We start from the raw sequence: 26,937 nt of genomic DNA, 5'->3' as shown, positions 1-26,937 counted from the left end.
TAATTTGTCTGTCATTCTGTGAACCAGGGATCAGAAGTGTGGGGATGATGCACAGCCCCCTGTCAGAGGGAAACGGGCAGGAATATCTCATTGGAAACCGTAGTGGGGCCTTGTCTGCATATCTGACTGTGAGCTTAGCCAGACAGACACCACTGAATCATATCAGGACATCTGCAATTCCTGTAAAAAGGAAAAAGGCAGTGAAATAGAAATACTCCTAGCAGAGATCAAAACTCCACGCAGATTAAGAGGCATGTCGCCTTCATTCACGCTCGACAGCTTGTCTGTCATTGGTTCCATTTGACCGAATGACATGTCTAAAGATTGTCTAATGCCACCGCAGATAATGGAGTTGTGTTTTTTCTCCCTAGAAGTGAAAGAAATGTGTCGCTTCTGGCATAAAAACTACCAGTTTTCATGTGTAGGGCTGACAGTTTTTGCTGCACCTCCAAATCTTACAATAACAAGTATTCAGTGGCAGTATTTAAGCCAAAGTCTCAGTGTATGGTTAATTTTTGTCAGGCTAGACAGCTGATTGTTTCAGCACTGAGATGTAGATGTTCCACTTTTTCAGCTTATAACACTGTTGACTTGGATAAAATCAGCCCTGCACAAAGATTTACATGTAATCCCCAAGAATAAATATCCCCATGCCAGGCTCAGATATTTAGGTCTGAATATCCCATCAAGAGTATCAAGGGAAAAGTTCTGGTTTAAGCCCTTCAGCTGGTGCAGATGGTCAGTCTGAAATATCTGCTAATGTGAGCAGTTTACAGATTAGGTTTTCACCTCCTGAACTGCCTCCAGACACGATCAGGGACTAAAGCTTCTAAGTGGACCAAGTTGAGGTGGAAAAGAGGGGATTTTTTTCCCTTTCAATTCCCACCATGGAGTTGGTGTAGATGAGTTCAAGCTTAAAGGACAGCTGTAGTGGCAGTTTGGCCTTGAACTGATGAAGGTAAGTATGTTGAGACTGTACAGATGAAGAGTTGGGGACAGCATAGGGGTTAAAGCAACAGTGTCTAACAATCAAACCAAAACAAAGGCATTAGCAGCTGCTTTGTGAGGGTTTGAAATCACACTTTCACTGTGTAATATTCTATCTTTCTAAACAACCCAATTAAAGTGAATAAATAAACTTTAGGCCTTATGTTAAGGCTAGGTAGATTTTCATAAAAATGGGTTTTAAGGGTTTCTGTTAAGCACTGGCTGTGAGCAAATCACAGTATGAGGGAAGAAAATCCAGACATGTTTACTACTGAGCTCCACATACCCAGGCTGTCTTTGTGTAAGCAAGCATGACAAAATCTAAAGCTCCACTTAGGCTCAGAAGACCCTAACACACAGATCTCACCTTCGCTCTGATCATAACCTGGTACCAATCAGATTACAAGTTTAGAATAAGGTACCATGGTGACATAGCCGGGTTAAAGAGAGTCAGCTTTGTAAAAATGAAAACTCTGAATTTAGGTTTACAGACTGTGACTTCCCTTTAGAACAGTTCAATATGCACATTAACATTAACTGAAAACAACACTGTGTCTAAATTTATTGCTTCAAGTGATAGCACACACTCATGGAAATGCCCCTACTGATATTCCTGCTGTAGATAGTCTCAGTTGCCACCTACATGTGTGAGGCATTTTTATTTTTTAAATTGTAATTACCAAGACAAAGACGTTCTTGTTCCAGTAGAGCTGAACAGACTTCTCCTAATCCTGCCATCAAATATCGTGTTAAAATGATTAAATACAACCGCCTTTAAACGAACATTACCAGAACACTGACTTACAGCTGACAGTGATCCTGATATTATGTGTCCTAAAATAGCTACTGCTTGCTAGTATGCACTCACCTACAGTCCCTGACAAAAGTCTTGCCCCTTATCCAAGTTGTAGGAACAACAGATTACAACTTGACTTGTAATTGATCAATTGAAATCAGAAATGGCTTATATGAAAGGCAAAGCCCTCTAGATAATGCCTATTATATCAAAATAAAGTTTTGTATCATTCATTGAATTTTATCATTTAAGTAGGAAAGAAGGGTCAGATTTCACTTGGACAAAAGTCTTGTCACATACAAAAGTAATGTAGAAATTAAACATGTACTTTATTTTGAATACACAAACATGATACAATAATATCAGAACATAAAGTCATGATGCCTTGCAAAAAACAATTAATATCTTGTGTGACTCCCATGAGCTTGGAGGACTGCATCCATACGGCTCGGCAATGACTCAGATAACTTAGTGATGAAGTCATCTGGAATGGCAAAGAAAGCTGTCTTGCAGGACTCCCAGAGTTCATCAAGATTCTTCGGTTTCATCTTCCAAGCCTCCTCCTTCATTTTACCCCAGATATGCTCAATAATGTTCATGTCTGGTGACTGGGCTGGCCAATCCTGGAGCACCTTGACCTTCTTTGCTTTCAGGAACTTCTACGTGGATGCTGAAGTGTGAGAAGGAGCGCCATCCTGCTGCAGAATTTGCTCCCTCCTGTGGTTTGGAATGTAATGGGCAGCAAGAATTTCTTGATACTTCAGGCTGTTGATTTTGCCATCCACCCTGCAGATCTCTCGCACACCCCCATACTAGATGTAACCCCAAACCATGATTTTTCCTCCACCAAACTTGAGTGTTTTCTGGGTGAATCTTGGGTCCACGAGGGTTCCAACAGGTCTTCTACAGCATTTGCGTCGATTGGGATGCAGTTCAATGGATGATTCATCAGAAAAAATCAACCTTCTGCCACTTTTCCACTGTCCATCCTTTCTGCAAGCTGTGGGCCTTGGCAAATGCAACACAATTTTTTTTGTTGTCTTCTGTCTAATGCTGGTTTTTGAGCACTAATTCAGCCATGGACACCACTGCGTGAGAGAATTCAACAAACTAATCTGTAGATACAGGGGTTGCTGGTGAGAAATTCACATGTTGCTCGGCTGCAGTTGAAAATGGGCTGGCCCTGGACTGTCGAAGCAACAAACGGTCCCCTCAAACAGTTGTCTTGCGGGGTCTGCCTGACCTGGGCTTGTCACGAACATCCCAAGTTTCTTCAAATCTTTGTCTTATCCTTTACACTTGACGTTTGGATACATTAAAGATGTCTGCCACCTCAGCAGCAGACCTGGTCTTCAGGTTCTTGATGATCATCACTTTGGTCTGTGGTTGAATCTTTGGCATGTTGTCAGAGGTCAGGTTACACTTCACATGAAGGACTGGTGTGCTGGGGTTCTTTTAATACACACCTGGGAATGTGTTAATTACAGTATTTGTCACAGGTGAAGCTCTAATCTGTGATTGGTTGAATCATTTAAAGACAGGACAAGACTTTTGTCCTTGCAAAAACAGTTGTTATGGGCTTTACCAAGCTGTGAATATCAGGATACTTTTTGACAGTTTTGTTTGGCACCCAGTTATTAATGTGAAAGCCTTTGACATTAAAATGAAACTTTTATTGTAACAACCAATTGATTAGAAATAAAGTTATATGCCATTTTAACTTACTATGTCCTTATGGGACAAGACTTTTGTCAGGGACTGTACACTAATGGGCCACTTTATTAGTTACACCTGTTCAATTCCTTGTTGACACAAAAAGCTTTTCAGCCAATCGCATGACAGCAACTTAGTGCATTTAGGCATGTAACCATGGTCAAAATGACTTGCTGAAGTTCAAACCAAGCATCAGAATGAGGAAGAAAGGGAATTTAAGTGACTTTCCCATGGCATGGTTGTTGGGCTGGTCTGAGTATTTCAGAAACTGCTGATCTACTGGGATTTTCACCCACAACCATCCCTAGGGTTGAAACTAAGTCATGGACAATTGAGACAGCTCTGAAGGCAAAAAGGGGTCCAACCAAGTACTAGCAAGGTGTACCTAATAAAGTGGCCGATGAGCGTATGTTTGCTGAAGAGTTTCTTGCTCCCCACAGCCCAAGGAGAAGGCTTATTGAACAAGACACAAAAATGTAATGCATACAGCTGTCCATACTTTCATAGACTTTCATCCAGAAAATTTTGGTAATGACAAAAATTCTCCATTACTGTCAGTACTGTAGGGAAGTTCTGGCTTGGACTGGTTTTGATGGTTTAAATAGTTTCCTATGCTGTACTGTATAACGGTCCAAAGTGAGAAACTCTTGAAGTTCAAATTAATTTCTGAGTTTTTCAGCATTTATCAGGTATTTGAAGCACTGCCGTAAGAGATGGAGAGTTAAAATACAAGAGTATAAAGATGCCAGAGTAGCAGTGCCACATTGTGTTCTGTGGTCACATGACTGGAAGTGATGAATAGGCACATGCCTCTTTCATTCAGTCCAGTAACTCTGGCAGAAATGCAAAAAAATGTGTCAGCAGGTGAAAAGGTATGAAGGAAACCTTTCCAGTATCAAAGCAAACCTCTTGAATGTTATGATTTATAGTTATTTTTCTCCTTAGAGGAGTAAAAAGAACAAAGTGATTATCTGCTCTCTCATAATCCAAAAGGATTATATTAATGCCACAAAATCTGCCATGCTCTGTTTTCTAATGGTGTATTTTTGCTGTGTTTATGATTTGAGAACAGATCCTCAATGAAAATCCTCCTTGTGTAAAACCTGATGTAAAACTGTATTTTCGCATTCCGAGTCTTACCTATGCAGTAGCAGAGGATGATGGACAGAACCACAGCGATCCCCACAGCAATCAAGGCGGTGCACTTCCAGGAGCAATGTTTAGGGGACTTCTTGAACTTGAAAGCCCCCCTGGACAGGCTGTTTCTGGGCAAGGGGCGCGCTGGCGTCGAGTAAACCGTCCCCGTCGCCATTGTGTAACCAGGGGCTGCTGCGCCGAAGAAAGGTGTCGTTCCTGTGCCCGTTTTAAAAAGAAAGTGCCTGCAGAAAGGAGACAGGAATGAGAAGGAAAGGTTCAAGTATATGTTAAGCATCAAAAAGTTAAATATATGATCTTTCTAAAGCTTACTGCAGGAGCCAGTCTTTCCAGCCAGTCAAAATGGTCTTAAGTTGGTCATGATTACCGTCCCCAATCTGCTCTTTCTAATGAATGCAACTCCAAATAAATTCAAACTGCTAAAACATTAAAAAAAACAATATATATATAGCCTCCAATACTAGTAACTCCCATGTGTATCCATCTGCAAAAGCAACAGGATTAAACTCCATAATCCTGACATTGGAGGAAGTGAACAAAAAGAATCTCATAAAAACAATCATCTCCCAGTTGCCCTTTTACATCGGGGCCTTTGCTAATAGCCCATTATACCTGGGGTAATTAAGAGGCTTTAATCAAATGCACTACGGAGTGATCGTCCTATTAACTTTTAAACCCCATGTGAAAAGCTCTTAAGTAAATGAATTAAGCCTGGTTGCAACTCTTGCCACTACTTAGAGATTAATACCCAAATGCCTGCAGGCTTACGGGGACAGCCAGGGAAATTGAACAGACTGACCATGCATCAGCATTGCTCTCAGGATACACAACCTTCGGAATTTGTCAATTTATGAAAAAAAAAAAAAAAATAATGAAAATGTCCAGGAATATTTAGGATTCTGTAGTAAATTTACTCTACTCTTCATTTCATAACTATAAATCAAAACATTTAAGTCCTCTCAAGATTACATGAGGAGTTAAGAAAATGATTGATCGTAAATGTTGACCTTTGCTAATTAATAAAACCAATAAAAGGCTTATTCAGCTGAGGGTTTCTCGGCATGTATACTCCACTTTACACTCATTGTTACAGACAAAATCACACCTAAGAGCATCTCCCCAGCACCTCCACAGTAATATCTCTTCAACTAAAACAGTTGGGGGTTAAGTACTTTATGCAAGAGCAGCTCAACATGGGCTGCATAAAGTGGGGGAGTGCATCAAATTTACTTCCTATTCGAGTTTTACTCACATGCTCTTCTTAAAATGTAGAAGAAATTCAGCCCAGTTTATCAGAAAAAGACGAAATAGGAATGTTTAAAGGAAGAAATCTAGTGTGAAATAAAGAATGCCACTATAGCTGATTTAATAGTTGAAAACAAACACAAACGTGTGCCTAAGATCCTGAAGGAGTTACATGTAGTAGAGTTGAAGGAGCGCAGTGCTCCTATCCAAACTCATGCTACATTTTCTTACGTCTGACAGTGTCTTATAATCTATAGACTATATCCCTGGAGGAGCAAGTTGCCATGGTAACAGTTAATTCAAACTCACCAGTAAACTAATAGAGAGGTATTTTCTCATCAATTATTTGTGCAGCATCTGTGAAGTGGCCGTGTAAGTTTAGTAAGGCTTTTTTTAAACCCGACAGCAGATCGGGTCAAAAAGGAGCTTGAAAACAGCTAATTGGGCTCATAATCTGAAGCTGAGCCGTTTAAGACTGAAAATCCATGTAGTGACACTTTGTAATCAGAGTGTTCCTGATTATTTGATTGGAACGGTGGGTGAACACACTCCAGGGACGCTGTTAGTGCACCTTTAACCATGTCATTAACCGTAATCTTCATTTAACTGGACTGGATGTTGTTTCTGAGATCTGAAGTCGGTAAAATCTAACAGATTTTTTTTTTTTTACAAAGGACAACTTATAACCTACACCAGCATGCATCACTCATATTTCATCCCTGCCGCTGATATTTCAGCCGCTCCCTCTCTCCCATGAGGATATCTTTGTGCTGAAACCTCCTCTGATCAATTCTTGAAAGAACAAATGTCAGATTTGGATCGTCTGGCTCCACAATGCTGCTGCGATTGACACGTGTGGTCATTGACAGTCAGGGTTTCCATTTAAAGGTTACAGAGTGTCACTGCTCGAATGACAATGTTTTCTTCATCTACAACCTGGAGAAATACAGATTTTTCAATCTGGAACGATCTGTGCTGCAGCTGCGACAGACTGTGTAATACACAGTTGGGTATGAATTGAGGTCAAAACTTGCACAACGTCGGAGGCGGCAGACGTGTCGTCAGACACACAGGCAAATAGACAGCACTATCTGGGGAGTTAAGTGTAAGTAGATGCAATCTGATGAGGCAGACAGAAAGGGACATGGCTGTGTAAATTTGCATGTGTGGGGAGGGAAATGTCCTCTATTTGAAGGTGGTGACAACATATTAGTTGCACAGATTATGTGAGCATAGTTTATATTCAAATTAGGACCTCAGATCCAGCACGGCTATTACCATTGCAAAGGAAGCAGTATTTCATGTTTTCAAACCTTTGTATGAATTACATGTAATCTTAAGACTGTGGGTAAAAATGGATATTGCCTCATGTTTACAAAATTGAAACCAACACTGATGTCCTTTGAGCCAGCATTTGCTTTGACTGCAGGGAGGGATTGTCCACTAGTGACAAAGAGGCTGATAGTGTAAAATCAGTTGACAATAACTTGAAAATCACTGAAATACACTATAAATACAGTTTGACATTAAGACCTCTTCCTGTAACTTCATTGTTTCACATGAGCAGAGGGGGTTTAAAAGAAGTTTGACTAAAGCCACAACCTTTAATATTGAAAACCTACAGCCAATGGGAAGCGGGAAGTGGGAAGCCTGGTTTTAAATCTGACCTGTAGTTCATTTTCTACCCTCTCTCCCCATTTTTCAATTCTATCCCTTGTCTTATCAATTAAGGCATGAGGGCCCACATATATCTGACTTTTGTATCTGTGAAGGGACAATGTACAATATTATATATCACTGAAGACATTTGATAGTACCACAGTACCAGAGTTAGCGTAAAGCTACATCTGCAGTCCATAAGCAGGTCAGTGTTTTGTTTTACAATGCAAGCATGTTGTATCATATTCAAAAAGACTCGAGGCTGTAATTGCAGCCAAAGGTGCTTCAACTAAGTAGTGAGTAAAGGGTCTGAATATTTATGCCAATGTGATATTAAAGTTTTTTTTATTTTCAATACATTTGCCAAAGTTTCTAAAACTCTGTTTGAATTTTGGGGTACTGAGTGTAGATTAATGAAAACATTTAATTCAAAAAATTGTAGCATCAGGCTGAAACATAGCAAAATTGTAAACTGTGAAGGGGTCTGAATACTTGTAGATCACTTTTAGTGTATTCAATAGTGAAAACAATCACACAAGGCTATGATATTCTCAGTAATTGTTTGTGCTTCAAGAAAAAAGATACTTTATCATTTCCATTCATCACAAGGCCCTTAATTTCCATAAACTGTGGACAAGGCAAATATGATCAATCAAAGCTTATCACTGTTAGGATTTTTGGGTGATTGGGGGTGTGCAGTAATAATTTAGGGGAGCACTGGGCACCACTGGATCTGCCCTAGTCAGGATAAGAACAATGCTCAGTGCACTGTAGAGGGGAGATGTGATGGCTCATCTCCACATCAAGACACAAACGTCAGCAAACTGAACCAAACTGCCAAACTTTAGGAGCTTTGGTCCTTGAAGAAGATTAGTGATATGCTTAATAAATCAAACCTTGAGATGGAGCAGATAGTCAGGCAAAGGAGTGCTGCCATTTGCTGCTGTTATCATTTTGTCTTTATTCATCAGGGCATGATGAACTGAGATATTATTATTTTCATAGTTTATGTTTTCAGTTTTCCCTGGAAACAAATCCTTCTTATTAAAACGTTTGTTTACAAAGCCGCAGTTCTCTTGCAGACTGAATAAGATTGTCCTCCAGGATTTTCCTATATTTTGCTGCATTCATTTTACCATCTACCTATACAAGCCTTCCAGGGCCAGCAGCAGAGAAGCATCCCCACAGCATGATGCTGCCACCACCGTGCATCACAGTAGGTATAATGTGTTTGTGGTGATGCGCAGTGTTTGGAGTCTGCCAAACACACCGCCTTGTCTGGTGGCCCAAAAGCACCATTTTGGTCTCATCAGACCAAATAACGTTCTTCCTACTGAAGTCTTCTATATGCCTTTTGAGTTGAGATTCTCTAACTAAGATTAAATGAGTTTTATTTAACAGTGGCTTTCTCTTTTTCACTCTCCTATAAAGCTTGAAGAACCCAGGTATGCAGAGTCTCTCTCATCCTAGTCACAGATGCCTTGGTGGCCTCTCTTACTAGCCTCCTTCTTGCACGATCACTCAGTTTGTGAGAACAACCTGCTAGGCAGATTTACACATGTGCCATATTCCTTCCGTTTCTTGATGAAGCATTAAAATTAACCCTGGGGGTATTCAGGGCCTTGGAATTTTTTTGTATCCATCCCCTGACTTATACTTTTTAATTACCTTTTCTCTGAGTTTTTTGGAGTGATCTTTAGTCTTTATGGTGCAACGGTAGCTAGAAATACTGATCAACAAATTACTGGACCCTCCAGACACAGGTGTCTTTATATTACAATCACTTCAGACACATTTACTGCATTTGGGTGATCCCCATTCCCCTAATGGCGAGACTACTAGCACAAAATGACTGATTCTCTGTTAAATTAGGTCAGCCACTTTGAATAGAGTGAATATTTATGCACTCATTTTAACTTAAATATTTTTGTTTAATTTACATTTATATGTACAAATCTGTTTTCACTTTGACATTAATAAGGGTTTTTTTCATAATTGTATTTTGTCAAAAAAGAAAAGTTATATTGGCCATGATTGACTCATAAAATCAAGTTTTCAGTCAGACCTCCAGATGCAGAAGGCTCACAGTTCTGAAAGACCTTCAGAAGCAACTTTAGATCTCAAAGTGCTCTTCAACATAATTAAAAGGCTGCATTAATCAAGTTTGAAATATAACACACATAGAATGACAGGTGTTTATTGGTACAGCCTAGTTGATGGAATGATCTGAATGCACATAATTACCAGAGACATATGGCTCAACGTGGGTGTCAGAATACAAGAAGCTCAGCTGCATCCCTGTCATTTAAATACCCTTTGCTTTGAATGACAAAGTAAAACTGAAAGTTGTCAGCGTCTGTGTGAACTGGAGTCACCGAGACAAATCTCTACGCTGGACATTTATTTTCGCTCAGCATTTAAAGTAATCCTGCTGCTGATGTTTTTCATGTCGGCTTTTTTTTCCTCTCTAAAGAGCAGACTGAAGGGGTCTAAAGATGAAATGCTGTTGGACATGATTAACAAACAGCAGACCAGTGTAAATGTCTGCAGCTATACACAGTGGATGACCGGCTGTAATTGATTACAGCCAGTGTGATGCAACAAGGCACATTACTATGCTAATCCAGTCAGCCCCAGTGATAGCAATGTGGTGTGCTGAGAGAGAGAGAAGGAAGAGAGACAATCAAGAGAGTGTGAGACGGAGAGCAAAACAGCAAATGAATGGCTTGTGTGTCGGCGTGATCGCAGTGTGTCTGCGTGCACGCCTGTCTGTCCCATTGAGAAGCATGTTACACAAAAGCAGCAGAAGCCTGCTCTCCTCTGCTCTCACTACATTGCTTGTCATCAGGATGACATTTGAAAACATCCTCACAGAGGACAAAAGACTAAACAGGGAGTGGGTGGATTTGTCTACGGCTAAGCTCCAGCTGGAGGGGTGAGAGAGCACACTAGAAACAATGCAAATCGGCGCCCTCAGAATATGTAATCTGTCTATTAGCCGCCATTCTGCATTAGCATGAGCATTTCAAGGTGAGAGCTGGAATAATCAGACTTCTTTAATCCATGGTTGAAAAAGGACTACAGATGAGGCAGGTATTTCATTGACTCTTCTTTTGTACACTTAGCGCCGTCCACATCGCTCACTCCCAGCTCACCACCTGCCCTCTCAGTGGGGCGCTCGCTAGCAGGTGCTATTCTGGTAGCTCCCATGTGATGGTATTTCAGGCAAGTTTTCATGCCCACAGAAACCAGCATGGTACCATCTTGAGAGTGCTTAGATCGTTTGCTCACTGAATTGACTACATTTAACAAGTTTGATTAGGTTTGAGCTCAGCTCTTATGTACATACATTAAGGATGATCTTTGGAGGCAAACTCTGAGACAGTTATTCTGCAGCTTAATCTTCAGAGACGAATGTGATGAGGAAATGTTCCACTACATTAAACGATGGTGTATTTGAGCTACTAAAATGTTTCAGGACTTGCTCTATTTAGAATATTCTTCACTATCCATCCCTTGATCAGGAATGCCTTTACATTAGCTGCCAATAATCATCTGGAACAGATGCACTGAACGCTGCCAGCAGCAGCAGCAGCAGCAGCTTATACAGTAGCCTTTAAATGAGAGGAAAATACTGCAGAACTCTGGAATCACCACAGAAATGTGTGCTTGGCACTCAAGATGTTGGCAAAATAAATGAAAAGGAAAACACACGAGCAAAAGAAAAAAAAAAAAACGTCTTGAGGATTACCACTTTGTCTACACCGCCATCCTCTTTGGCAGGTAACCAAACGCTCGCTGCAGCTTCTTTCTGTTCCAAAAGGCTAGCTGGCTGCTTTCTTACACATGACTAATCAGTCCTGGTGCGATCCTGACACCGTGGCCGCTGTACAGAAAAAAAAAAAGTTCAATTTTCTTCCTCTGATGTGAAGCATGACTGTCTGACTCATGATTTACATGTGCATCCCACATAAGCAACTACGCACTCGCACATTCACAACATCCGAGCCCTGCTTGGAATACTTCTGCTATTCTTTTTTCACCCCTGAGAGCAATCCCAACACATCACATCACATCTACCATCAGGAAAGTGCACTGTCTGAGGGACACCGCGGCACATGATGATTTTGGAGCAGAGGCATAATTTCATTTCTGCAAAGGACTCCCTTGACACGCAAATCCAATGAGGATTGACAGAACATTTATAACTGCTACGTGTGGCTGCACAAGGCCTTCAAAAGACCCATTTTGAAATGTCATAATGCCTGTTCTACCTGAATCTCATTGAATTTAAGTGAAAAAAAATGCTGAAGTGGGCTCTAAAGGACATACATATGTAAGAGGACACGTCTACCTGTATCTGATCCACTGGTGCACTTATAGAGCATATAGCTTTGCTGTGAAAGTATCAATTTCACACTTTCTAATGTGGTCTATTTTAAACAAAGGATTAAATAGTCCTCTAGAATAATTACTGTATATGTGTATCAGTCTCTTAAGGGCCATGGCAATTCATATTACAATGAAATTCAATGGGATATTTCTAATTGAAAATATCATAAAGTGTGTTTCAGTGAAGCCAAGTGAGGGAAACCTGAGGGGGTTTATTAAAAGCACTCCACACACTAAAGATCTGAATGTCTCCGCGGCACTTGAGAACAGCAACGAACAGCAAGTGGCATCGCTGCTCCGTTGCCGACTAATTGAGCCCTTTGAATGGAGTGGACTTGGTAAGCAATAAAGCAGAAAAAAAGCTGAAGGAGGATTTTCACTGAACTATCTGATGTGTCAAAGAAGCAATGCTTGTGGTGAAGAGACCTGTGAAGGGAATGATGCTTGATCTGTTGTCTAACTCTGATCATGACTCTTGGAGTTCAGTGATGCTCCATTTCACAACATAAACTAAAAAAAATAGCCATTAAATCCATTGATCGAGTCAAAAAATCCTAATACAGTTAATACACTCCATGTGTAACAAACAAATACAGGTTAAAAATCTTTTTTCAAGATTCAGGTTATTGAAACAAGATGTTGATTTAATTTAGAAATCTTTCTGTGAGCTGCATGTGTTAATACCGCCCAACAAAAAGTGAAAAAATATCAAGTAAAATTTGCCAAGAATGAATGGGAGGGGGTGATGACGTTTATAACCTGTCACCAGTGCAGCATACTTTTGAAAAGAAATTGTACCAAACACAAGATAATTTTTGAGATTTTGTGTATTTGGCATTAAATTAATTAAAAATGCTTTAAATTATTCCACATTTTTTTAAAGTTCAATGCATAAGGGCCTCGGCTCACCTCAGCTGGTAGAGCAGGCACCCGTATATAGAGGCTTAATTCCTTAATACACTGGTTGAAGGGTTAAATCCTGGTCATGGTGCATGTCTTTCCCAACTCTCTCTCCCCATATTTCCTGCCTCTCTTCAGCTGTCCCTTCCAAATAAAGGCAAACAAGCCCCGTTTATACACATCAAAAATAATAATTAATTTCTAGTTTGGCACTTACATTATCTCAAATATTTCCAACAGTTTTGAAAGCCAGAGAAAATTTAGATTTTTATAATTATCATACACAGCTTGTTTATTGATGCTGTGGAAACGCTGGATGTCACATCAAAGACATAATGAAGCATTAAGTGCTGGTGAAAACTGCCATTCTTTTGCCATAGCTCATTCATGTTTTGTGCAGCTTACTTGTTGATTAGAGTTGATCCAATTCCGATACCAGTATCAGAAATACATCCGATACTGCTGAAAATGCAGGTGTTGGTACTGGTAGGGATGGGCACCATTCACATTTGAACCGAAACAGTACCAATGCCCTGTAACTGCGAATCGGTACCAGTGTGCAACAGTACCCATTTATGGCACTTTTGTATGTATGCAATAATCAATATCATTTTTTTATAAGAAAATGTCCAAAAAAAACCCTGCCTGATAAGATTTGAGGTTTTGCAGTTTCGAGTTGGAATTCATCGAAAATAATTTATATTTTCTGCAAATATAGGCTCACTGGCTTTGTTGCATGTTGCATTTGAATGTATTACAACAATAAACATGATTTATTTTTTCATCATGTTTGAAGAGCTGTTAATTACGGTCTGCTACATATCGCTGATGTCAGGCCAGAACCTCCTCTGTCCAAAATCACCACTTTTCATGGGAATTAAAAAAGCTGTATTTTTCAAATAAGTCAACACTGAATGGTCACAGTCAACAACACTTCTTATTGCTTTAAGATTTGTTAAAAACCACTGACAGAATGAAACGAATGACCAATAGCAATGAGTTATTAAAAAAACAAAACAGCACAAAAAAAAAAAAAAAAAAAAAAACTATGAAAACTGGAAATACAAGGTTTTGGCTGGATACCAGCAATAAGCTCCATCTTATCTAAATGTGTCCATAAACTAACCTGGCATCCTTACATGACTTTGACATTAGGACCATAGTTAACTTCAGTGGTTTTATTCAACTTTCATACAGTAATTTTCAGTTCAATCCCATAACACTTGATGTAGGAACATTGATCTGTAAAGTCCAGATTAACATCTTGTCACATGACATAGCTTGATTACAATGACTCCTATTTTACTTTCATAACAGCATGTGAGCAGTGCAGCACAATGTGGTGCATTGTGGTTGAGAAATTTTTTCCCATGTTGCCTTGTTCCTATCTTCCTCTCTGTCACTCGCATTGAGATGAGCGAGGAAAAAAAGAAAGAGGTAGATGAATAGGCATCAGTAGTGTCAGAAAGGAATATTTCCTTGATTTTCTTTCACTTTCCTCACTCAGCGCTTGTTAGCTTGCTTTACAAAGTTGAGATAGTTGTGCCTTAATAATATCCATGTTGTAAACGTATTATGTTCAGACTTGTGCTAGCATGAAGGCAACACTATTACTACTACTATATCAAGGCACAGTGGCAGACTTCTTCTGTCTGCATTCAAAATGAAAGCAGTAGATGTCATACTATTTACAATGACAACCTGAAATTCACAGGGCAGCAAATCAAATGACACATCTTTAATAGTAGGATCACAGTGATATCAGTGGCTTTATTCACCCTCCAAGTAATAATGAGCTGCAGTTACAGAAGTAGCAACTGAGTGCTGCACTTCACTCATTTAAAAGAACACTGAAAGCTATTCACAGTGAAAGCTCGTTGCTACCCGAGTCAAATTAGCGCTCGTGCTTTGAAGACCAACACTTTTATGGGAGGTTACACACACATAATTCATTACTGCTAATTGCTGTAAAACAAGCTAATGCTGCGGAATGAGTGCTTTATTTTCAAGGGGGTCACGTCACAGGAAATATATTAAACAAGATCATAAAGTTCTCATTTTGATTTGACACTTTTTTCTAATCAACCCTCTTGTGTGGAATAATTTAGCGTCTGCACATGTAAGCCCATCTACTGTGCTGCATAAGAAATCAAATCAATGTGAGAATTTAAAAGAAATCCACTTCCCCACCAACATGTCAGGACTTTGCTGGGCCCAAACCCCCTGAAGGGAACCTAATAAATACTCTCTGCAGCGTCTGTTTACATTTCCCAACCTGGTGGTTTTCTTGACATGTGCAATTATGTGGTGAACCGGGTCTTCCCTTTTGGCCTCACTGGTTTCGCAGCAGCCCTCTGTTCCCACCCACTGACAAGCACTTGATTTAGAGTCCACTGTGGTGATAGTGATTTATGCCTCATCTGATGATAGGTGTGCACATATTGTTTTGTCGATATGGGCTAAGACAGCTCAAGGTCACTGCACGGTTAGTATTCAATCACCGCATCTTCCCCAGAAAGTGAAACTGTCACTGTGTATCCCGACTGATTCAGTCATATCATAAGAGGTTGTTACTGCAAGCTGCCACAGACAAAATTCAAAGTTTACATTCAGCGCAACCTTTAGAAAGAGACCACGGTGGTGAGGAGGAATCAAGCAAGAATGCAATCATCTACTGGAGGCTGTTTCTGAGTCACAGCGCAATGTAGCACACTTCATTAGCCAGGATATTCTGAGCCCACTGATTAAGAGAGATCTAACTGATGTTTCAGGAGGAAAACTTGGCAGACGCTCCTATGACAAAATGGTATCTTGCACAGCATTTTTCGATGTAACACACAATATGCCAACCAAGTTCCTTGTTAACGTACAGTCTCTTTTATTAAACTGACAAGCTCTCTTGTAGTCACATATTTCACTCTGATCATCTGCACTCCTTCATTCTGGAGGTATAATTTAGTAATCAAACCTTAGTTAAAGGTGCATATGAAAAGCTAAAAACATTTGAACAATTTCCAATATTATTTACAGCCAAGGAGTCACAATGACCGTGTTTATTAAACTCAGCAGGAACTAGATTATGCCCTGCACCATTTGAGTAATGATTATTCTCTCTGATGAAATTAGGGCAAAAAAAATCAGGCAGATTTAAATATCTTAAACCCTGGGGTGAATAATAATTTTATTATCCACTCATGTTTTAAAGAGCAACACTAAAAACATTAATACAATGATGGGATGTTGAAAACAATTGTTTATTTTCAAATGTAGTTGATACTTATTTCAAGTTTGTATCTCTTTAACAAGTTTAGCCAAGTTCCAAGAACTTTCTGCCATCTAGAGTAGTCCATCCTGGAGCTAAGAGCAGGGGGTTAAATCTAAAAAGTCTTCATTTATTCATAAACCTTCTAGATATGCATAATTTAAAGAGTAAAGTTAGGCATACAGTGCATTCAGAAAGGTTTGTTATGTTGCAGCCTGATTATACAATTGTTTAAAATGATTTACTCTCAATCTATAATCAGTGCCCCATCAAGATGAGGTGAAAAGTATTCAAAATGAAAATCTGAAATATCACATTTACATATGTATTCAGACCCTACCTATTCAGGCCAAGCCCAACTAAGTAATTTGGGGAGAACGGCCGTCAGTCATGACGTCAGTCACAGCGCATCGAGGTGGAGAGCTGGTTGTTACTGTACCCGTACCCCCCTGCAGTGTTGCCAACTTAGCGACCTTGTCACTGTATTTGGTGAGTTTTCAGACCCCCCCCCCAGCGACTCTTTTCTAAAAAGCGACTAGCGACAAATCTAGCGACTTTTTTTGGTGATACTGGAGACTTTTGAAGACTCTGACATGAAAACATATATAATTGTAGCGCCTCTCAGTGAGCGGCGGTTGCTGCCGTGGGCCCTTCCCCGTCCTAAAGCACTGACAGGCATCCCACTCCTCGCGCAGCAGTCCCTCTCAGCTGCGGTCAGAGCAGGAGATGCTCATGCCTCCATGTCCAGACTACAGATTAACTGAGCTGTAAAGCTGCCTTGACAGTTTTTTTCTGTTGTCTCTTTTTGGTCCATTTAGATTGTTAATGAAGACTGTATACCAAAAAAAAAAAAAAAATTGATTTGTTGTAGGCTCTTAAGTGGACCATAGGTTTACAACTAAACTAAACGTAAGAAAAGTAAATTTCTAAGAAAAATAGAATAATGAATAAATGATAAACCAAAAATAACATTTAAAGTAACTCTGCCAGAGTATCTCAAGTCATGTTGCCTAGCCCAGATAAGGGAGGGTTGGAATTGTGACGTTGTAAAAACAAGAATCGACAGAGGCAAGTTCATTTGTTGTTCTACACATAATAAGGGTCTTTTTACTCACTTTCTGTCTCTTTTAGCATACGTTATTGCTAGTATTAGTGCATACTATTAAAATATTGATTGAGAATTGCAGCGATTATTTATTTGCCAATAAACAGGAAGTAGGTTTGTCAGGTGCTTAACATGCATGTACAGCCATGAAATTTGGTGGTAAATTTAGCTGTGAGAAGCTGAAAAGAATTAAGGCTTTAGTTGGTGGGCGGGGCCTATTTTTTTTTTTTTTTTATCAGCCCTTGAACTACATTCAACCTACAATTTTGAAATTTGGTAGGCATATATATTATGTCAGGACCTAAAAAAAAAAGCCTCTTGGATCAATATTGCTAAGTCAACTGCAAGTCCACCATTTTTAATTTGTGTAACATAATTGGTCAAACTTGCAGTCTTCTGGGGTCCTTCCAGGATTTTCTCCTCCAAGGGCTTCAATCCGATCCTATTTATATTTGGTGTAAATAGGAAGAGCCCTAGGGGGTTAAAAGTTATCAAAATTGTGTACAAAACTCAAAGGGCATGGGCGGCTTATCAAACTTTGACGTCTTACATGGCCAAAAAAAACCCAACTTTTTCTTTTTGTTGCCTTGGTGATCCATTATTTACCTTGAAAGAGGATGTAGACAGTTACTGCTTCTTTATTATTAACCACAATTTATATGTGGTTGATCAAATCATACTCTGATTTGCTGTAAAATATTTAGAGACTTTCACCTTGCAAAATGATGAAGGTCATGTGGTTTCATCCAATGCTGTGGCCATGGCAATTTTTTGTTCGCAATGACAGGAAGAGGAAATACTTTTGTCAGTGAGTTAAAATGGTAATAGAGCCAAACATGAAGAAAATTCTTAGAGTGGAAACTACATTATTGATCTAAATTTTTTGGGTGGGCGTTGCTTAAAGCTCAATGGCGCACACTACGAAATGTTTAAAGAGAGAAAACAAAAAAGACAGATTCAAGGATTTTGAAATTTGGTTTAGTGTCCAGTGTAAGTCAAAATATTTTTACGTTTATATAATCGTTTATAATATCATTTATAAATCAATGCAACTTTAAGGAACATTGTCGGCACATTAGAGAAAATACAGTACATTTACAAAGGTTGCAACCAATTGTTTAAAACAAGTAATATCTTTATGACATACTTTAGTTGGTTGTAATGCAATGTACTCTCATTTCATGTTGGCTGTGAGAAAAGTCCTGAAGGACTGGATCTAGTTGCTGTGCCACAAGTCCAACGTGCACCAAACCCCGACATTCATGAAAGTTCGAGGTCTCGTTCAGTCCTGCTTCCTGCCCTAGATTATTTTGTTACTTTTAAGATGTTTAAAATAAATGAATAAATAAATTTAAAAAATGAAATTCTGTCTTTCATATTATGTTTTAAACATTAATTAAATAGCAGCACTGGAAGCACACTTCAAAAGCTGTGCTGTAGCTTGAGCTAAAATAAACTTTTGAAACAGAGGCTAATTTATTTCACCTCATTCTGGTTTCCAAGTCATTGAGAAATGGCTTCTTAAAAGCACCTGGAGCCTAATTTCCCAGCTGCATTGTAGGTCATCATGGGTCACTCACCTGCTCTCCAGGGCCACATTGCTGCCCAGGACCCAGCTGTCCTGCAGCTGGACGCATTCCGCCGTACTCTGCAAGTCGGCCGCCAGGCCGGCTGTGGGGGGTGGGCTCGGGCTCCTTTGATTGGCCAGTGAGCTACGGCTCAGGGACGTGATAGAGGGGTGCTGTTTGTGCGGGGGCGGTGCAGGTGGTAGAGGAGGTGGGCCTGGCTGAGTGGATAGATGGTCACCTGGAGTGGAGCAGAAAAAAAAAAAATCAGACTTAAGAATCAAACACTGAAAAAGAATGAATAACTAGGTTTTCAGTCTGAATTGAAACCCAGACTGGGTTGTTAAGAGACAGCAGATGGAGGGGATTATGCATCTGCCTTGCATGTTACATGTGACAGCACACAGGCACCTAACAGCCCCAGAAAAGTAAATACAACCACGAGCAAGTCATTAAGATGAGATGCAACCACTGCAAAAAGAAGGAAAATAAGAGTGCCTTTTATGACCACACACATAATAATTGTCACAAAACGCCACCCGGCTGACAGTTGGGTTCTCTTAAACAGAAGGTCACTTAGAGAGGCAGCTGTTCCTTTATGGGTGCTTAACGCAATGTTTCACGTTTGATTACAGCCAGAGAAGACTCTCAAATAACTAATGACCAGAACATCCATTAGAGCTCTGAGAGAACAGGTTTTCCAATTTCACACAAAGCTGTGTAATTGGCCCCCAGAATGGCATGTGGTGATTATCTATCCATCTTCCCTGTTTAAAAGGTAAAAACCCACAGTGCTGACAATTCTGATTTGCTCCAATGAGCCCCAAATGAGTATCGTCTTCCTCGCCTTGGAGAAGATTGAGAAAGCAGTGTCTTTTAGGAGCTGTTGTTTTTGCATTGACAGCATGATTTTTTACAAAGCCTAAAGGAGCTGCATGTGGAGCCTACGAAGTCTGGAGGAGGCTTCAGGGGCAGGCTTTAACCTTTACTTTCGAAGACAAGCATAAAGACCTTGTGGACTTTATTCTGTAGATCAAATGTGCTTTGTACTACTTGCTGGTCAGGGTAATTTAATTGAAAGGACCCTAGTCATTGTTTTGAAAAGAGATTTTAATGACCATGCAGTTTTTGTCCTTGTCTGTGTGCCTTCACTTCTAACTGTTCTCCTCTGTGCATTAAATGAGCTGTTCAGTGCAGGAAAATGAGCCTCAGCTTCACTTCCACAGTGCAAAGAGGAAACATTGAGTCCATTCAGAGCTGGGAAATAATTTGCAGTGCTTTGAGGCAGAAACCTTAAGGCTCCTGGAAAGGGTGAAGATTGTTTCTCTCATATTCAAAGGAGGACTACACTGGTATATGTAAAAAATGTTGTAATAGGAAGTATTACTAAGAGTAAAACTCATCTTCTTGAGTTAATTGCAGAGAAAGCTGCTGCTGAGATAAAGTTTTGCATGGATGTATTGTTTTACTAACAGAATATATTTTATAATGAAAAATGAACAAGTGAAATAGTGCAGAGCCCTCATGCAGAGGGCGAATCTAAGATTTATTCATTTGACTTTGACCATACCAAATCAAATATGATCCCCTCAAAACCCTGCACCGCCTTGTCCAGGGCAAGTCTGAATCCAAAGACAAGTCATGGATTAACTGCAATCAACTGCGATATTGACGTTTGAGGCTGCCATGACTGGGTGATAATGAATACGAGACACCCCACTCATCTCCTGGGCTAGACTGTGAGCCCTATTAGAAAATGTGCTAAGTAGGCTAATAGAAATGTGGATTATCTACCAACACTGGCTGGTTTTACTTCACCTCTGGGTCTCATTCCTCTGTATGAGCCCGCAGCAGACACAAGCTCCAATCCACTTTCCGGAGGAAGCTTTTTTCATATATCAGCACGTTAGTGCAACGGTGCAATGTCAATGAGGGGTGCAGGGATGGGAAATGAAGCAGATGGGTTCTGGAAAACAGAAAGTGATCCAGCATGGAGTAGGTGGAGTGTCAATGGAAGACAATTTTATTAGAACTGTTCAAAGAAAAACCAGGTATCTTAATAGAATTTCCTATGTAAATGCTAAAAGCAAGTGTAAGCCCATTTCATGGATACTATAGCTACATAGAATACACAAACTGCTTAGGCTGGTCTTAAATGTAGGTTTCCCTGTTTGCTTCACCAGCTTTCCCCACCCCTACATTCTTGTTCCTACTGCCCTGCATTACCTAGTCACCTAGCAATTGCAACACCTACACAGCCAGCATAACTCACGTCATGAACTTAATCTTCAGACTTAAACTTGACATTCCTTCCAACTTTGAAACCAATAACATACAATTGAAAATGCATTACTTTGCCACTTAAGAGTCCATTCATTTGGATTGGCATGTAATGAATCTTATGCACCTGATGCATCCTTTGTTCACCTTTTGGACCAAAATTGCCCAGAAATTCTAATCCCAGGAACTTCTCTCAGAAGACTGCAATGGTTTCCTGTGGTCCACTGTTGTATTTCCTGAGAAGATTATGTAAATAAGGCATCCTGATACAGGCAGGTGTCAGGAGGACATAGTAGATCAATATAACGGTTATTAATATCAATCATAATAATTTACTAAAAGGATCTATTATTTAAGAGACTAAATGTTACTAAGATTTTATCTGAGATTGTATCCGTACATTCAAAATGAATTAGATTTTTAAAATTATTTACACTTTTTTTAATTCATATTTTCAATACAATGTGATGAAGACGGGACAGACATGCCCTCCATCATCTCAATATAATCTCATTAAATGTCTGCATAGGTTTTCAGTTATCCAGGTTATCCAAAGCTTGATTTAAACGGGGCAAGAGGACTCAGTTAAGGTTGTTAAAGATGTTTTGTCTCTGCTCTGAAAGGCTTCAGCTCTGAAACTGACTGCCTGAAAATACATAAAAACTAACTGAAAATACCTCCCCCCTGAGCAGAGGCTCTTCAAGGGTAAGAGTTTCAACCCCAGGGCAAAGTTTATACGCTAGTTCCTGTGATTGAAAAAGCCCAGAGTTCCTTTAAAAGTTATCTAGCTCCTGGGGAAAGTTCTTATTGTGGTAACACATATTTTGATATTTGAGCCATCACTGTGACATACTCGGTCTTCAAATGCGCCATCCAGATGATGTAGCCCCTGAAATTACACATTATACATAGCTATTAAAAGGATAGAGCAATAGTTGAACTTGAAAATGAGATCTCTTAAATATTCTTTTTTGTTCTAAAGGCCAGTGGGGGACAATTTCACTGGTCTCTAAACTAAGTGTGTTAGTATGCAACAAAGTAAGAACAATAAGCTTATTCCACAGTACATTTTACCCCAATGAGTTTATCATTTTATTTGCTTTTTTCAAGCTTTATTCTATTTATTTATTTATTTTATTTAGCATTTATTTGACATGGACATACAGTAACATTGAAGCTGTGATATTTAATCATACCCAGCTCCCAGATGCACTGCTTTAAGTGTTTATAGCAAAGTGCTAATTTTCAACACCTGTCCATTCTACAGAGCACATTGTTCATTTGGTAATCTATGGCTCCATTTAAGGTAAAATTGATGATAATACTTTGCATGTTTAAGTATGGCTGCCCTTATGTTTGAGAAGTTGCTAACACAATGCCCTGTTAAGTAGTTATGCAATGTTTGTCGACTGTGTTGTTAAAACATGATCACTTCTGGTCGCAGAAAAAGACCCAAAATGGCCAAGTCCAATGGCTACAGTAGTAGTTTTCCACATATCACTGGTTAATGGAGGCTAAATAAATGTTTTAATGGCTAATGAAATAAAATGGATGCATTTTAATCTGATATTACTGCAGGAAACTCTTAATCCCCCCCCGTAAAATATATCAAAACAGCTGTCCTTATTTCTCTGCACAAATATCATCTTATCATCACACACACATGTGCCACTCTGAATACTGGAAAACAATCTGCCCTCCCATTAAGCACAACAAATAAAGATACATGACACATATCGTGCAGTCTCTATCCATTTATCTTCATGTCTCCATATTGATCTATTGGCCTGCAGTGAAAGGCAACATCTTTATTGCCCTTGTTTACATTGCAAACTGTTCTGCAGTTCCTCTGCTCACACTAAGGTTTTTAAAAATGCAGCATAGTATACACTATAAATATACATGGTTCAGGTGCATTCAAGTTTATGAGAAAGTGCATCAAGCATAGAGCGAGTTTTAAAAAGTCCAAACTCCTTTTACTGTTAAGATTTTAGAGCCAATCCAGAATCAATTCCTAAAGAATCAACATGCTATGAGGAAGGCTGACCTGCAAAAAAGAATGAACAGTGTTTTTGATGAAAGCACATCCTGAGCATGACTTTCTCAAAATGCAAAATCCCAGCAAAACCTTCAAAGGCGTAGGATTTGACATGCAGCAAATCTGACTGCATAATCCCACAATGAAGCGAGGGAACATAAAGCCGCATGAACATGAACTGAATTAAACCTGCTGCATGCACACTTGCAAAAGAACACAAAGCTTTGGGGTGTAAATAAGGGTTTCACTCAGAGATGCTGCATTAGGTTCTCTGTGAAGCAATGCAATGAAACAACCAATCACTTTGTGTTTTTAGGAAGGCTAAAGATCCAAAACCAAAGTCTGGAGCACTTAAAACAGTTCTGAAAACAAACTGCTTTAAAGCAACAATATCTAACATTTAACCCCCCCCCCCCCCAAAAAAAAAAAAAAAAGCAGTGTACAAGTGTACAAGTTGATCTCACAGTACACTGGTAGTATACCTTCCTAAAGGCAGAATGGCATCCACCCCACTGGCAGTTAGAGCCTGCTTTCAGTACTATGTAACTTTGGCAGCAGGCCTCATTTCTCATTCAAAAAGTATGCACAGGTTTATGGCATGAGTTCACACACCTCCAGCTAAAGGGATAGCCAGTTATCTCATCTCAGTACTGTTTGATTCAATGGCTGAGGGTAAGAGATGAAGGAGGAAAGTAATGGATGAAGCTTAGAACAGATAAAGACAGACAATGTCCAAACAAGAAGATACACAAAAACAGCAATCCAATGGCAGAGTGTAGATCCTTGCAGATATTATCCATAACAGATGGTGATGTCACATTAGACTGTCATTGTTGTCTCATGTTTAGCAGCTGTTCTTGGAGCAGATATTCATCCAACCCAAGTTATGTCTCAGGTTTGCATTCACATGAATAAATCCATCTTATGCCAGAAAAACTCTCTCTTTCATTTTTGATCTTCAAATTATCTTGCCTAAAATAATTACCCTCTTCAGTGTAGTAATCAAAGTACAGACTATAGACATAATAACAACAGAACAACAGAACCAATATGATAGAGAAGATGTTTACCTACTTAAGCATGAGTTTGTGATAGGTATGGGTGGGGTTTAGTCTTATTATAGGCTGGTTTATATACCATGGCTGCTGTGGGTGTAGCAATTAGCTCAGATATAGCCATAGTATAGTGGCACTTTTATCAGAGCTGGACCACATTTCTTTATCAAAGCGAGCAAAGAGCCACACTGAAAGCTTCTCTTTGCAGACACAATGACTTTGACCCTTGTCTCGACCAGCTTGAGTGTGATTCACCAAATAGATTACCTGTTCATAAACTACGACAACACCTGCCTGATGAGCTCGGGTTACTACTAGAGCTGCGGATGCCTACTACCTCACTTGTCTTGTAACTCTGATTGGCCTTTAATGAATATGCCAGACAGAACATTTTATCCAATCACCTTCCAAGAGTATTCTGAAAAGGTTTACCCTTCATTTTGTATGGGAGATTCCCCAGAAGAATGATATGAACTATATCCCATGCAATGGGCTGGCTTGTATCTGGCTTGTTAGGTTAACATTTTTTTAAAAATTGTGAAAGATTTGGAAGTCATCTGGAGTGTGGCCAGCAAAAGAGGTGGAGGCATAGCTGAACTATGTGTGGTTTACACCAGTTCAGTTGCACTTAGAGACTTTTGGTGGGTGTCAAAGCACATCAAACCAACATCCTACGTATTTCTACTTTAAGACCTAAGATTTGGAGCTTTAGAGATGCAGAGCACTGCAACAGAATCAGAGGTGCTGTAAATAAAATTAATAAATGTTTCTTTTATTACCAATACTTAAAAAAAGCTTTTCTAATATGAGTTGGTATGGTTAATTGTCACTCAGCTGGAAGGTTTGGGGTTTGATCCCCTGCTCCTGAACCATCATTAAATTTTTCCTTGGGCAGGATGCTTTAACCAAATTTGCTCCTAAGGCTACATCGGCTTTTAAGAATGTGAATGAATAAGAATGTATGCAATGAGGCATAATACTTATGAACACTACAGCTCTGAGCAGCCAACATGACTAGAAAAACTATAAAAACTGTTAAATGGACTATAAAAAGGTCTATCTACCATAACATTTTCACGAGACAAATTCATGGAAATCCAAGATACAATGGAGTGGTGCAGTGATGACTTTATGTTGCAGGCAAAACCCTGAAGTCAGCGTTGCATGGGTTCCCTAGGTGGTGAGCCCATGGGATCTTCAATGGGTTTTTGGATCATTGCTGAAAATAAGATCTGTGTCCAATAAAAGCTTATGAAACTTACACATTTTGTTCATAAAGATAATCTTCATATTAATAATATAAGCATTATATTTGGTTCGTAAATATAATTGATGAAAGTAAAAAGCTTATGTCATGCTATGTTGAACCACAACAAGGTTGACGGAATGGTGTATAATGGTCCTGACAAACGCTGTAGTCCTAGTTAGCTGCCCTTTGTTAAGATGTGAAAGATATAACATTCAAAAGTGGGGCATTTGAAAATATATTTTACGTTGTCAAAAGAAGGTTAAAATTATTTGAGCTGGTTTTCACAATGAAACCAGTCTTATTTCAGGCATTTAACCAAAAACTCAGACAAAAATCCCATAGACATCTTGAATGAGCAACCCGAAAGTGGTAAAGTGCTAGCTCAACTCCACGTTTAAAGACTCATTCCTGCACCAAACTAAGGAAGCTACAGCTGTAATAACTATAAACCAAAATGGCTTGCCTTTTTATTTAATTATCCATGCACACATTTACTCACTGAGGGGTAACATCACTGGCCACTTTATCTGAGAAATATTTCTGATCACCACCAAGTTATGCCCTTTTAACTATCAACATCTGAAGGTTGACTCCATGAGGAATTTTCAGTCATTATTTATGCAAACATTTCCTCAATTTAAGAGTGTTCCCATCTTCTTAATCTTTATCTCTGTAAGGGTCAAGATCAAATAGAGAAATGGTTGTGTTCTAAATGGAGACTTGTTTACAATTTCTCTGCAATAAGCAATAAAGTGTGAACTTTAAAGATCTAAATCTCCATATTTGACTTAACACTGTTTGCCATGCTCCAATTTTTATTTAATCTAGTTTTTGATCTTAAATATGTTTAAAAGTCTGGGCTATATGATTGTTTGAAAGTACATCCTTCAGTAAAAAGGCATATCTTAGCATGTGTTTTCTCATATTCTCTCCAACCCAGCAGGTGTCTTGGTGGTGTAAGACTCTGTGCCTTCTGGTGTCTGATCCAAAGCGTGGGTTTGAATCCACTTTCTGACAAACACTTTTACACTCAGGACTCCATGTGTTGAAAACCTTTAAGTGGTAACCTTAATGTGAATCCATGTAACTCAGCAGGGAAAATGTAGCAATGGCAGAGCAGAGGTTTACTATAAATTCTATGTGTACTTCACTGGTAGAGTTGGAGGTTTGAAAGCCACTCTGGGAAAAAGTATGCTAAAGTATGTACTTTTGGCACTGCAGCACTTTGAATTAGATTATCCACAGTGTTGAATATCCTGGATTGTGTGTGTTTTTTTCAAAGCTCACTAAACAATGAGCCTTTAAGAAAGCTTGGCACCGTCTACCATCAAGACACACAGGGAATTAAGCCGGCCTTTAAAGTGCAGCCTCAGTGACTGGGAAGGCAGATGAAACAGCTGTGTGGTTTATGGGGCTTTACTTTGAAATCAGATCAAGACGGATGCCTCCTTTGCATAATTCCTCAACGTCAGCTTGTCATCATCTCCATCAGCAACATGCTTTAAAAAGGACCTTTGTGATTAATACTGCATGCCG

The 26,937-nt window shown here is 39.4% G+C and overlaps 1 protein-coding gene across 9 annotated transcripts in view; it reads right to left on the bottom strand.

Moving 5' to 3' along the window:
* si:dkey-237h12.3 (teneurin-3) overlaps positions 1-26,937 on the bottom strand; it is a 305,241-nt gene that overhangs the window by 148,899 nt on the left and 129,405 nt on the right. For all 9 annotated transcript variants that reach the window (XM_041797163.1, XM_041797159.1, XM_041797167.1 and 6 more), the window contains 2 exons: positions 18,795-19,020; positions 4,637-4,875 (listed from right to left, as the gene is read on the bottom strand). In XM_041797163.1, the coding sequence (XP_041653097.1) occupies positions 4,637-4,875; positions 18,795-19,020 (465 nt within the window). The remainder of the gene's footprint in view (positions 1-4,636; positions 4,876-18,794; positions 19,021-26,937) is intronic.

The sequence above is a fragment of the Cheilinus undulatus genome, linkage group 10, assembly GCF_018320785.1.
Source record: "Cheilinus undulatus linkage group 10, ASM1832078v1, whole genome shotgun sequence".
Taxonomy (NCBI): domain Eukaryota; kingdom Metazoa; phylum Chordata; class Actinopteri; order Labriformes; family Labridae; genus Cheilinus; species Cheilinus undulatus.
Note: the sequence above shows the minus strand (reverse complement) of the source record. Positions and strands in the feature narration are given on the sequence as shown.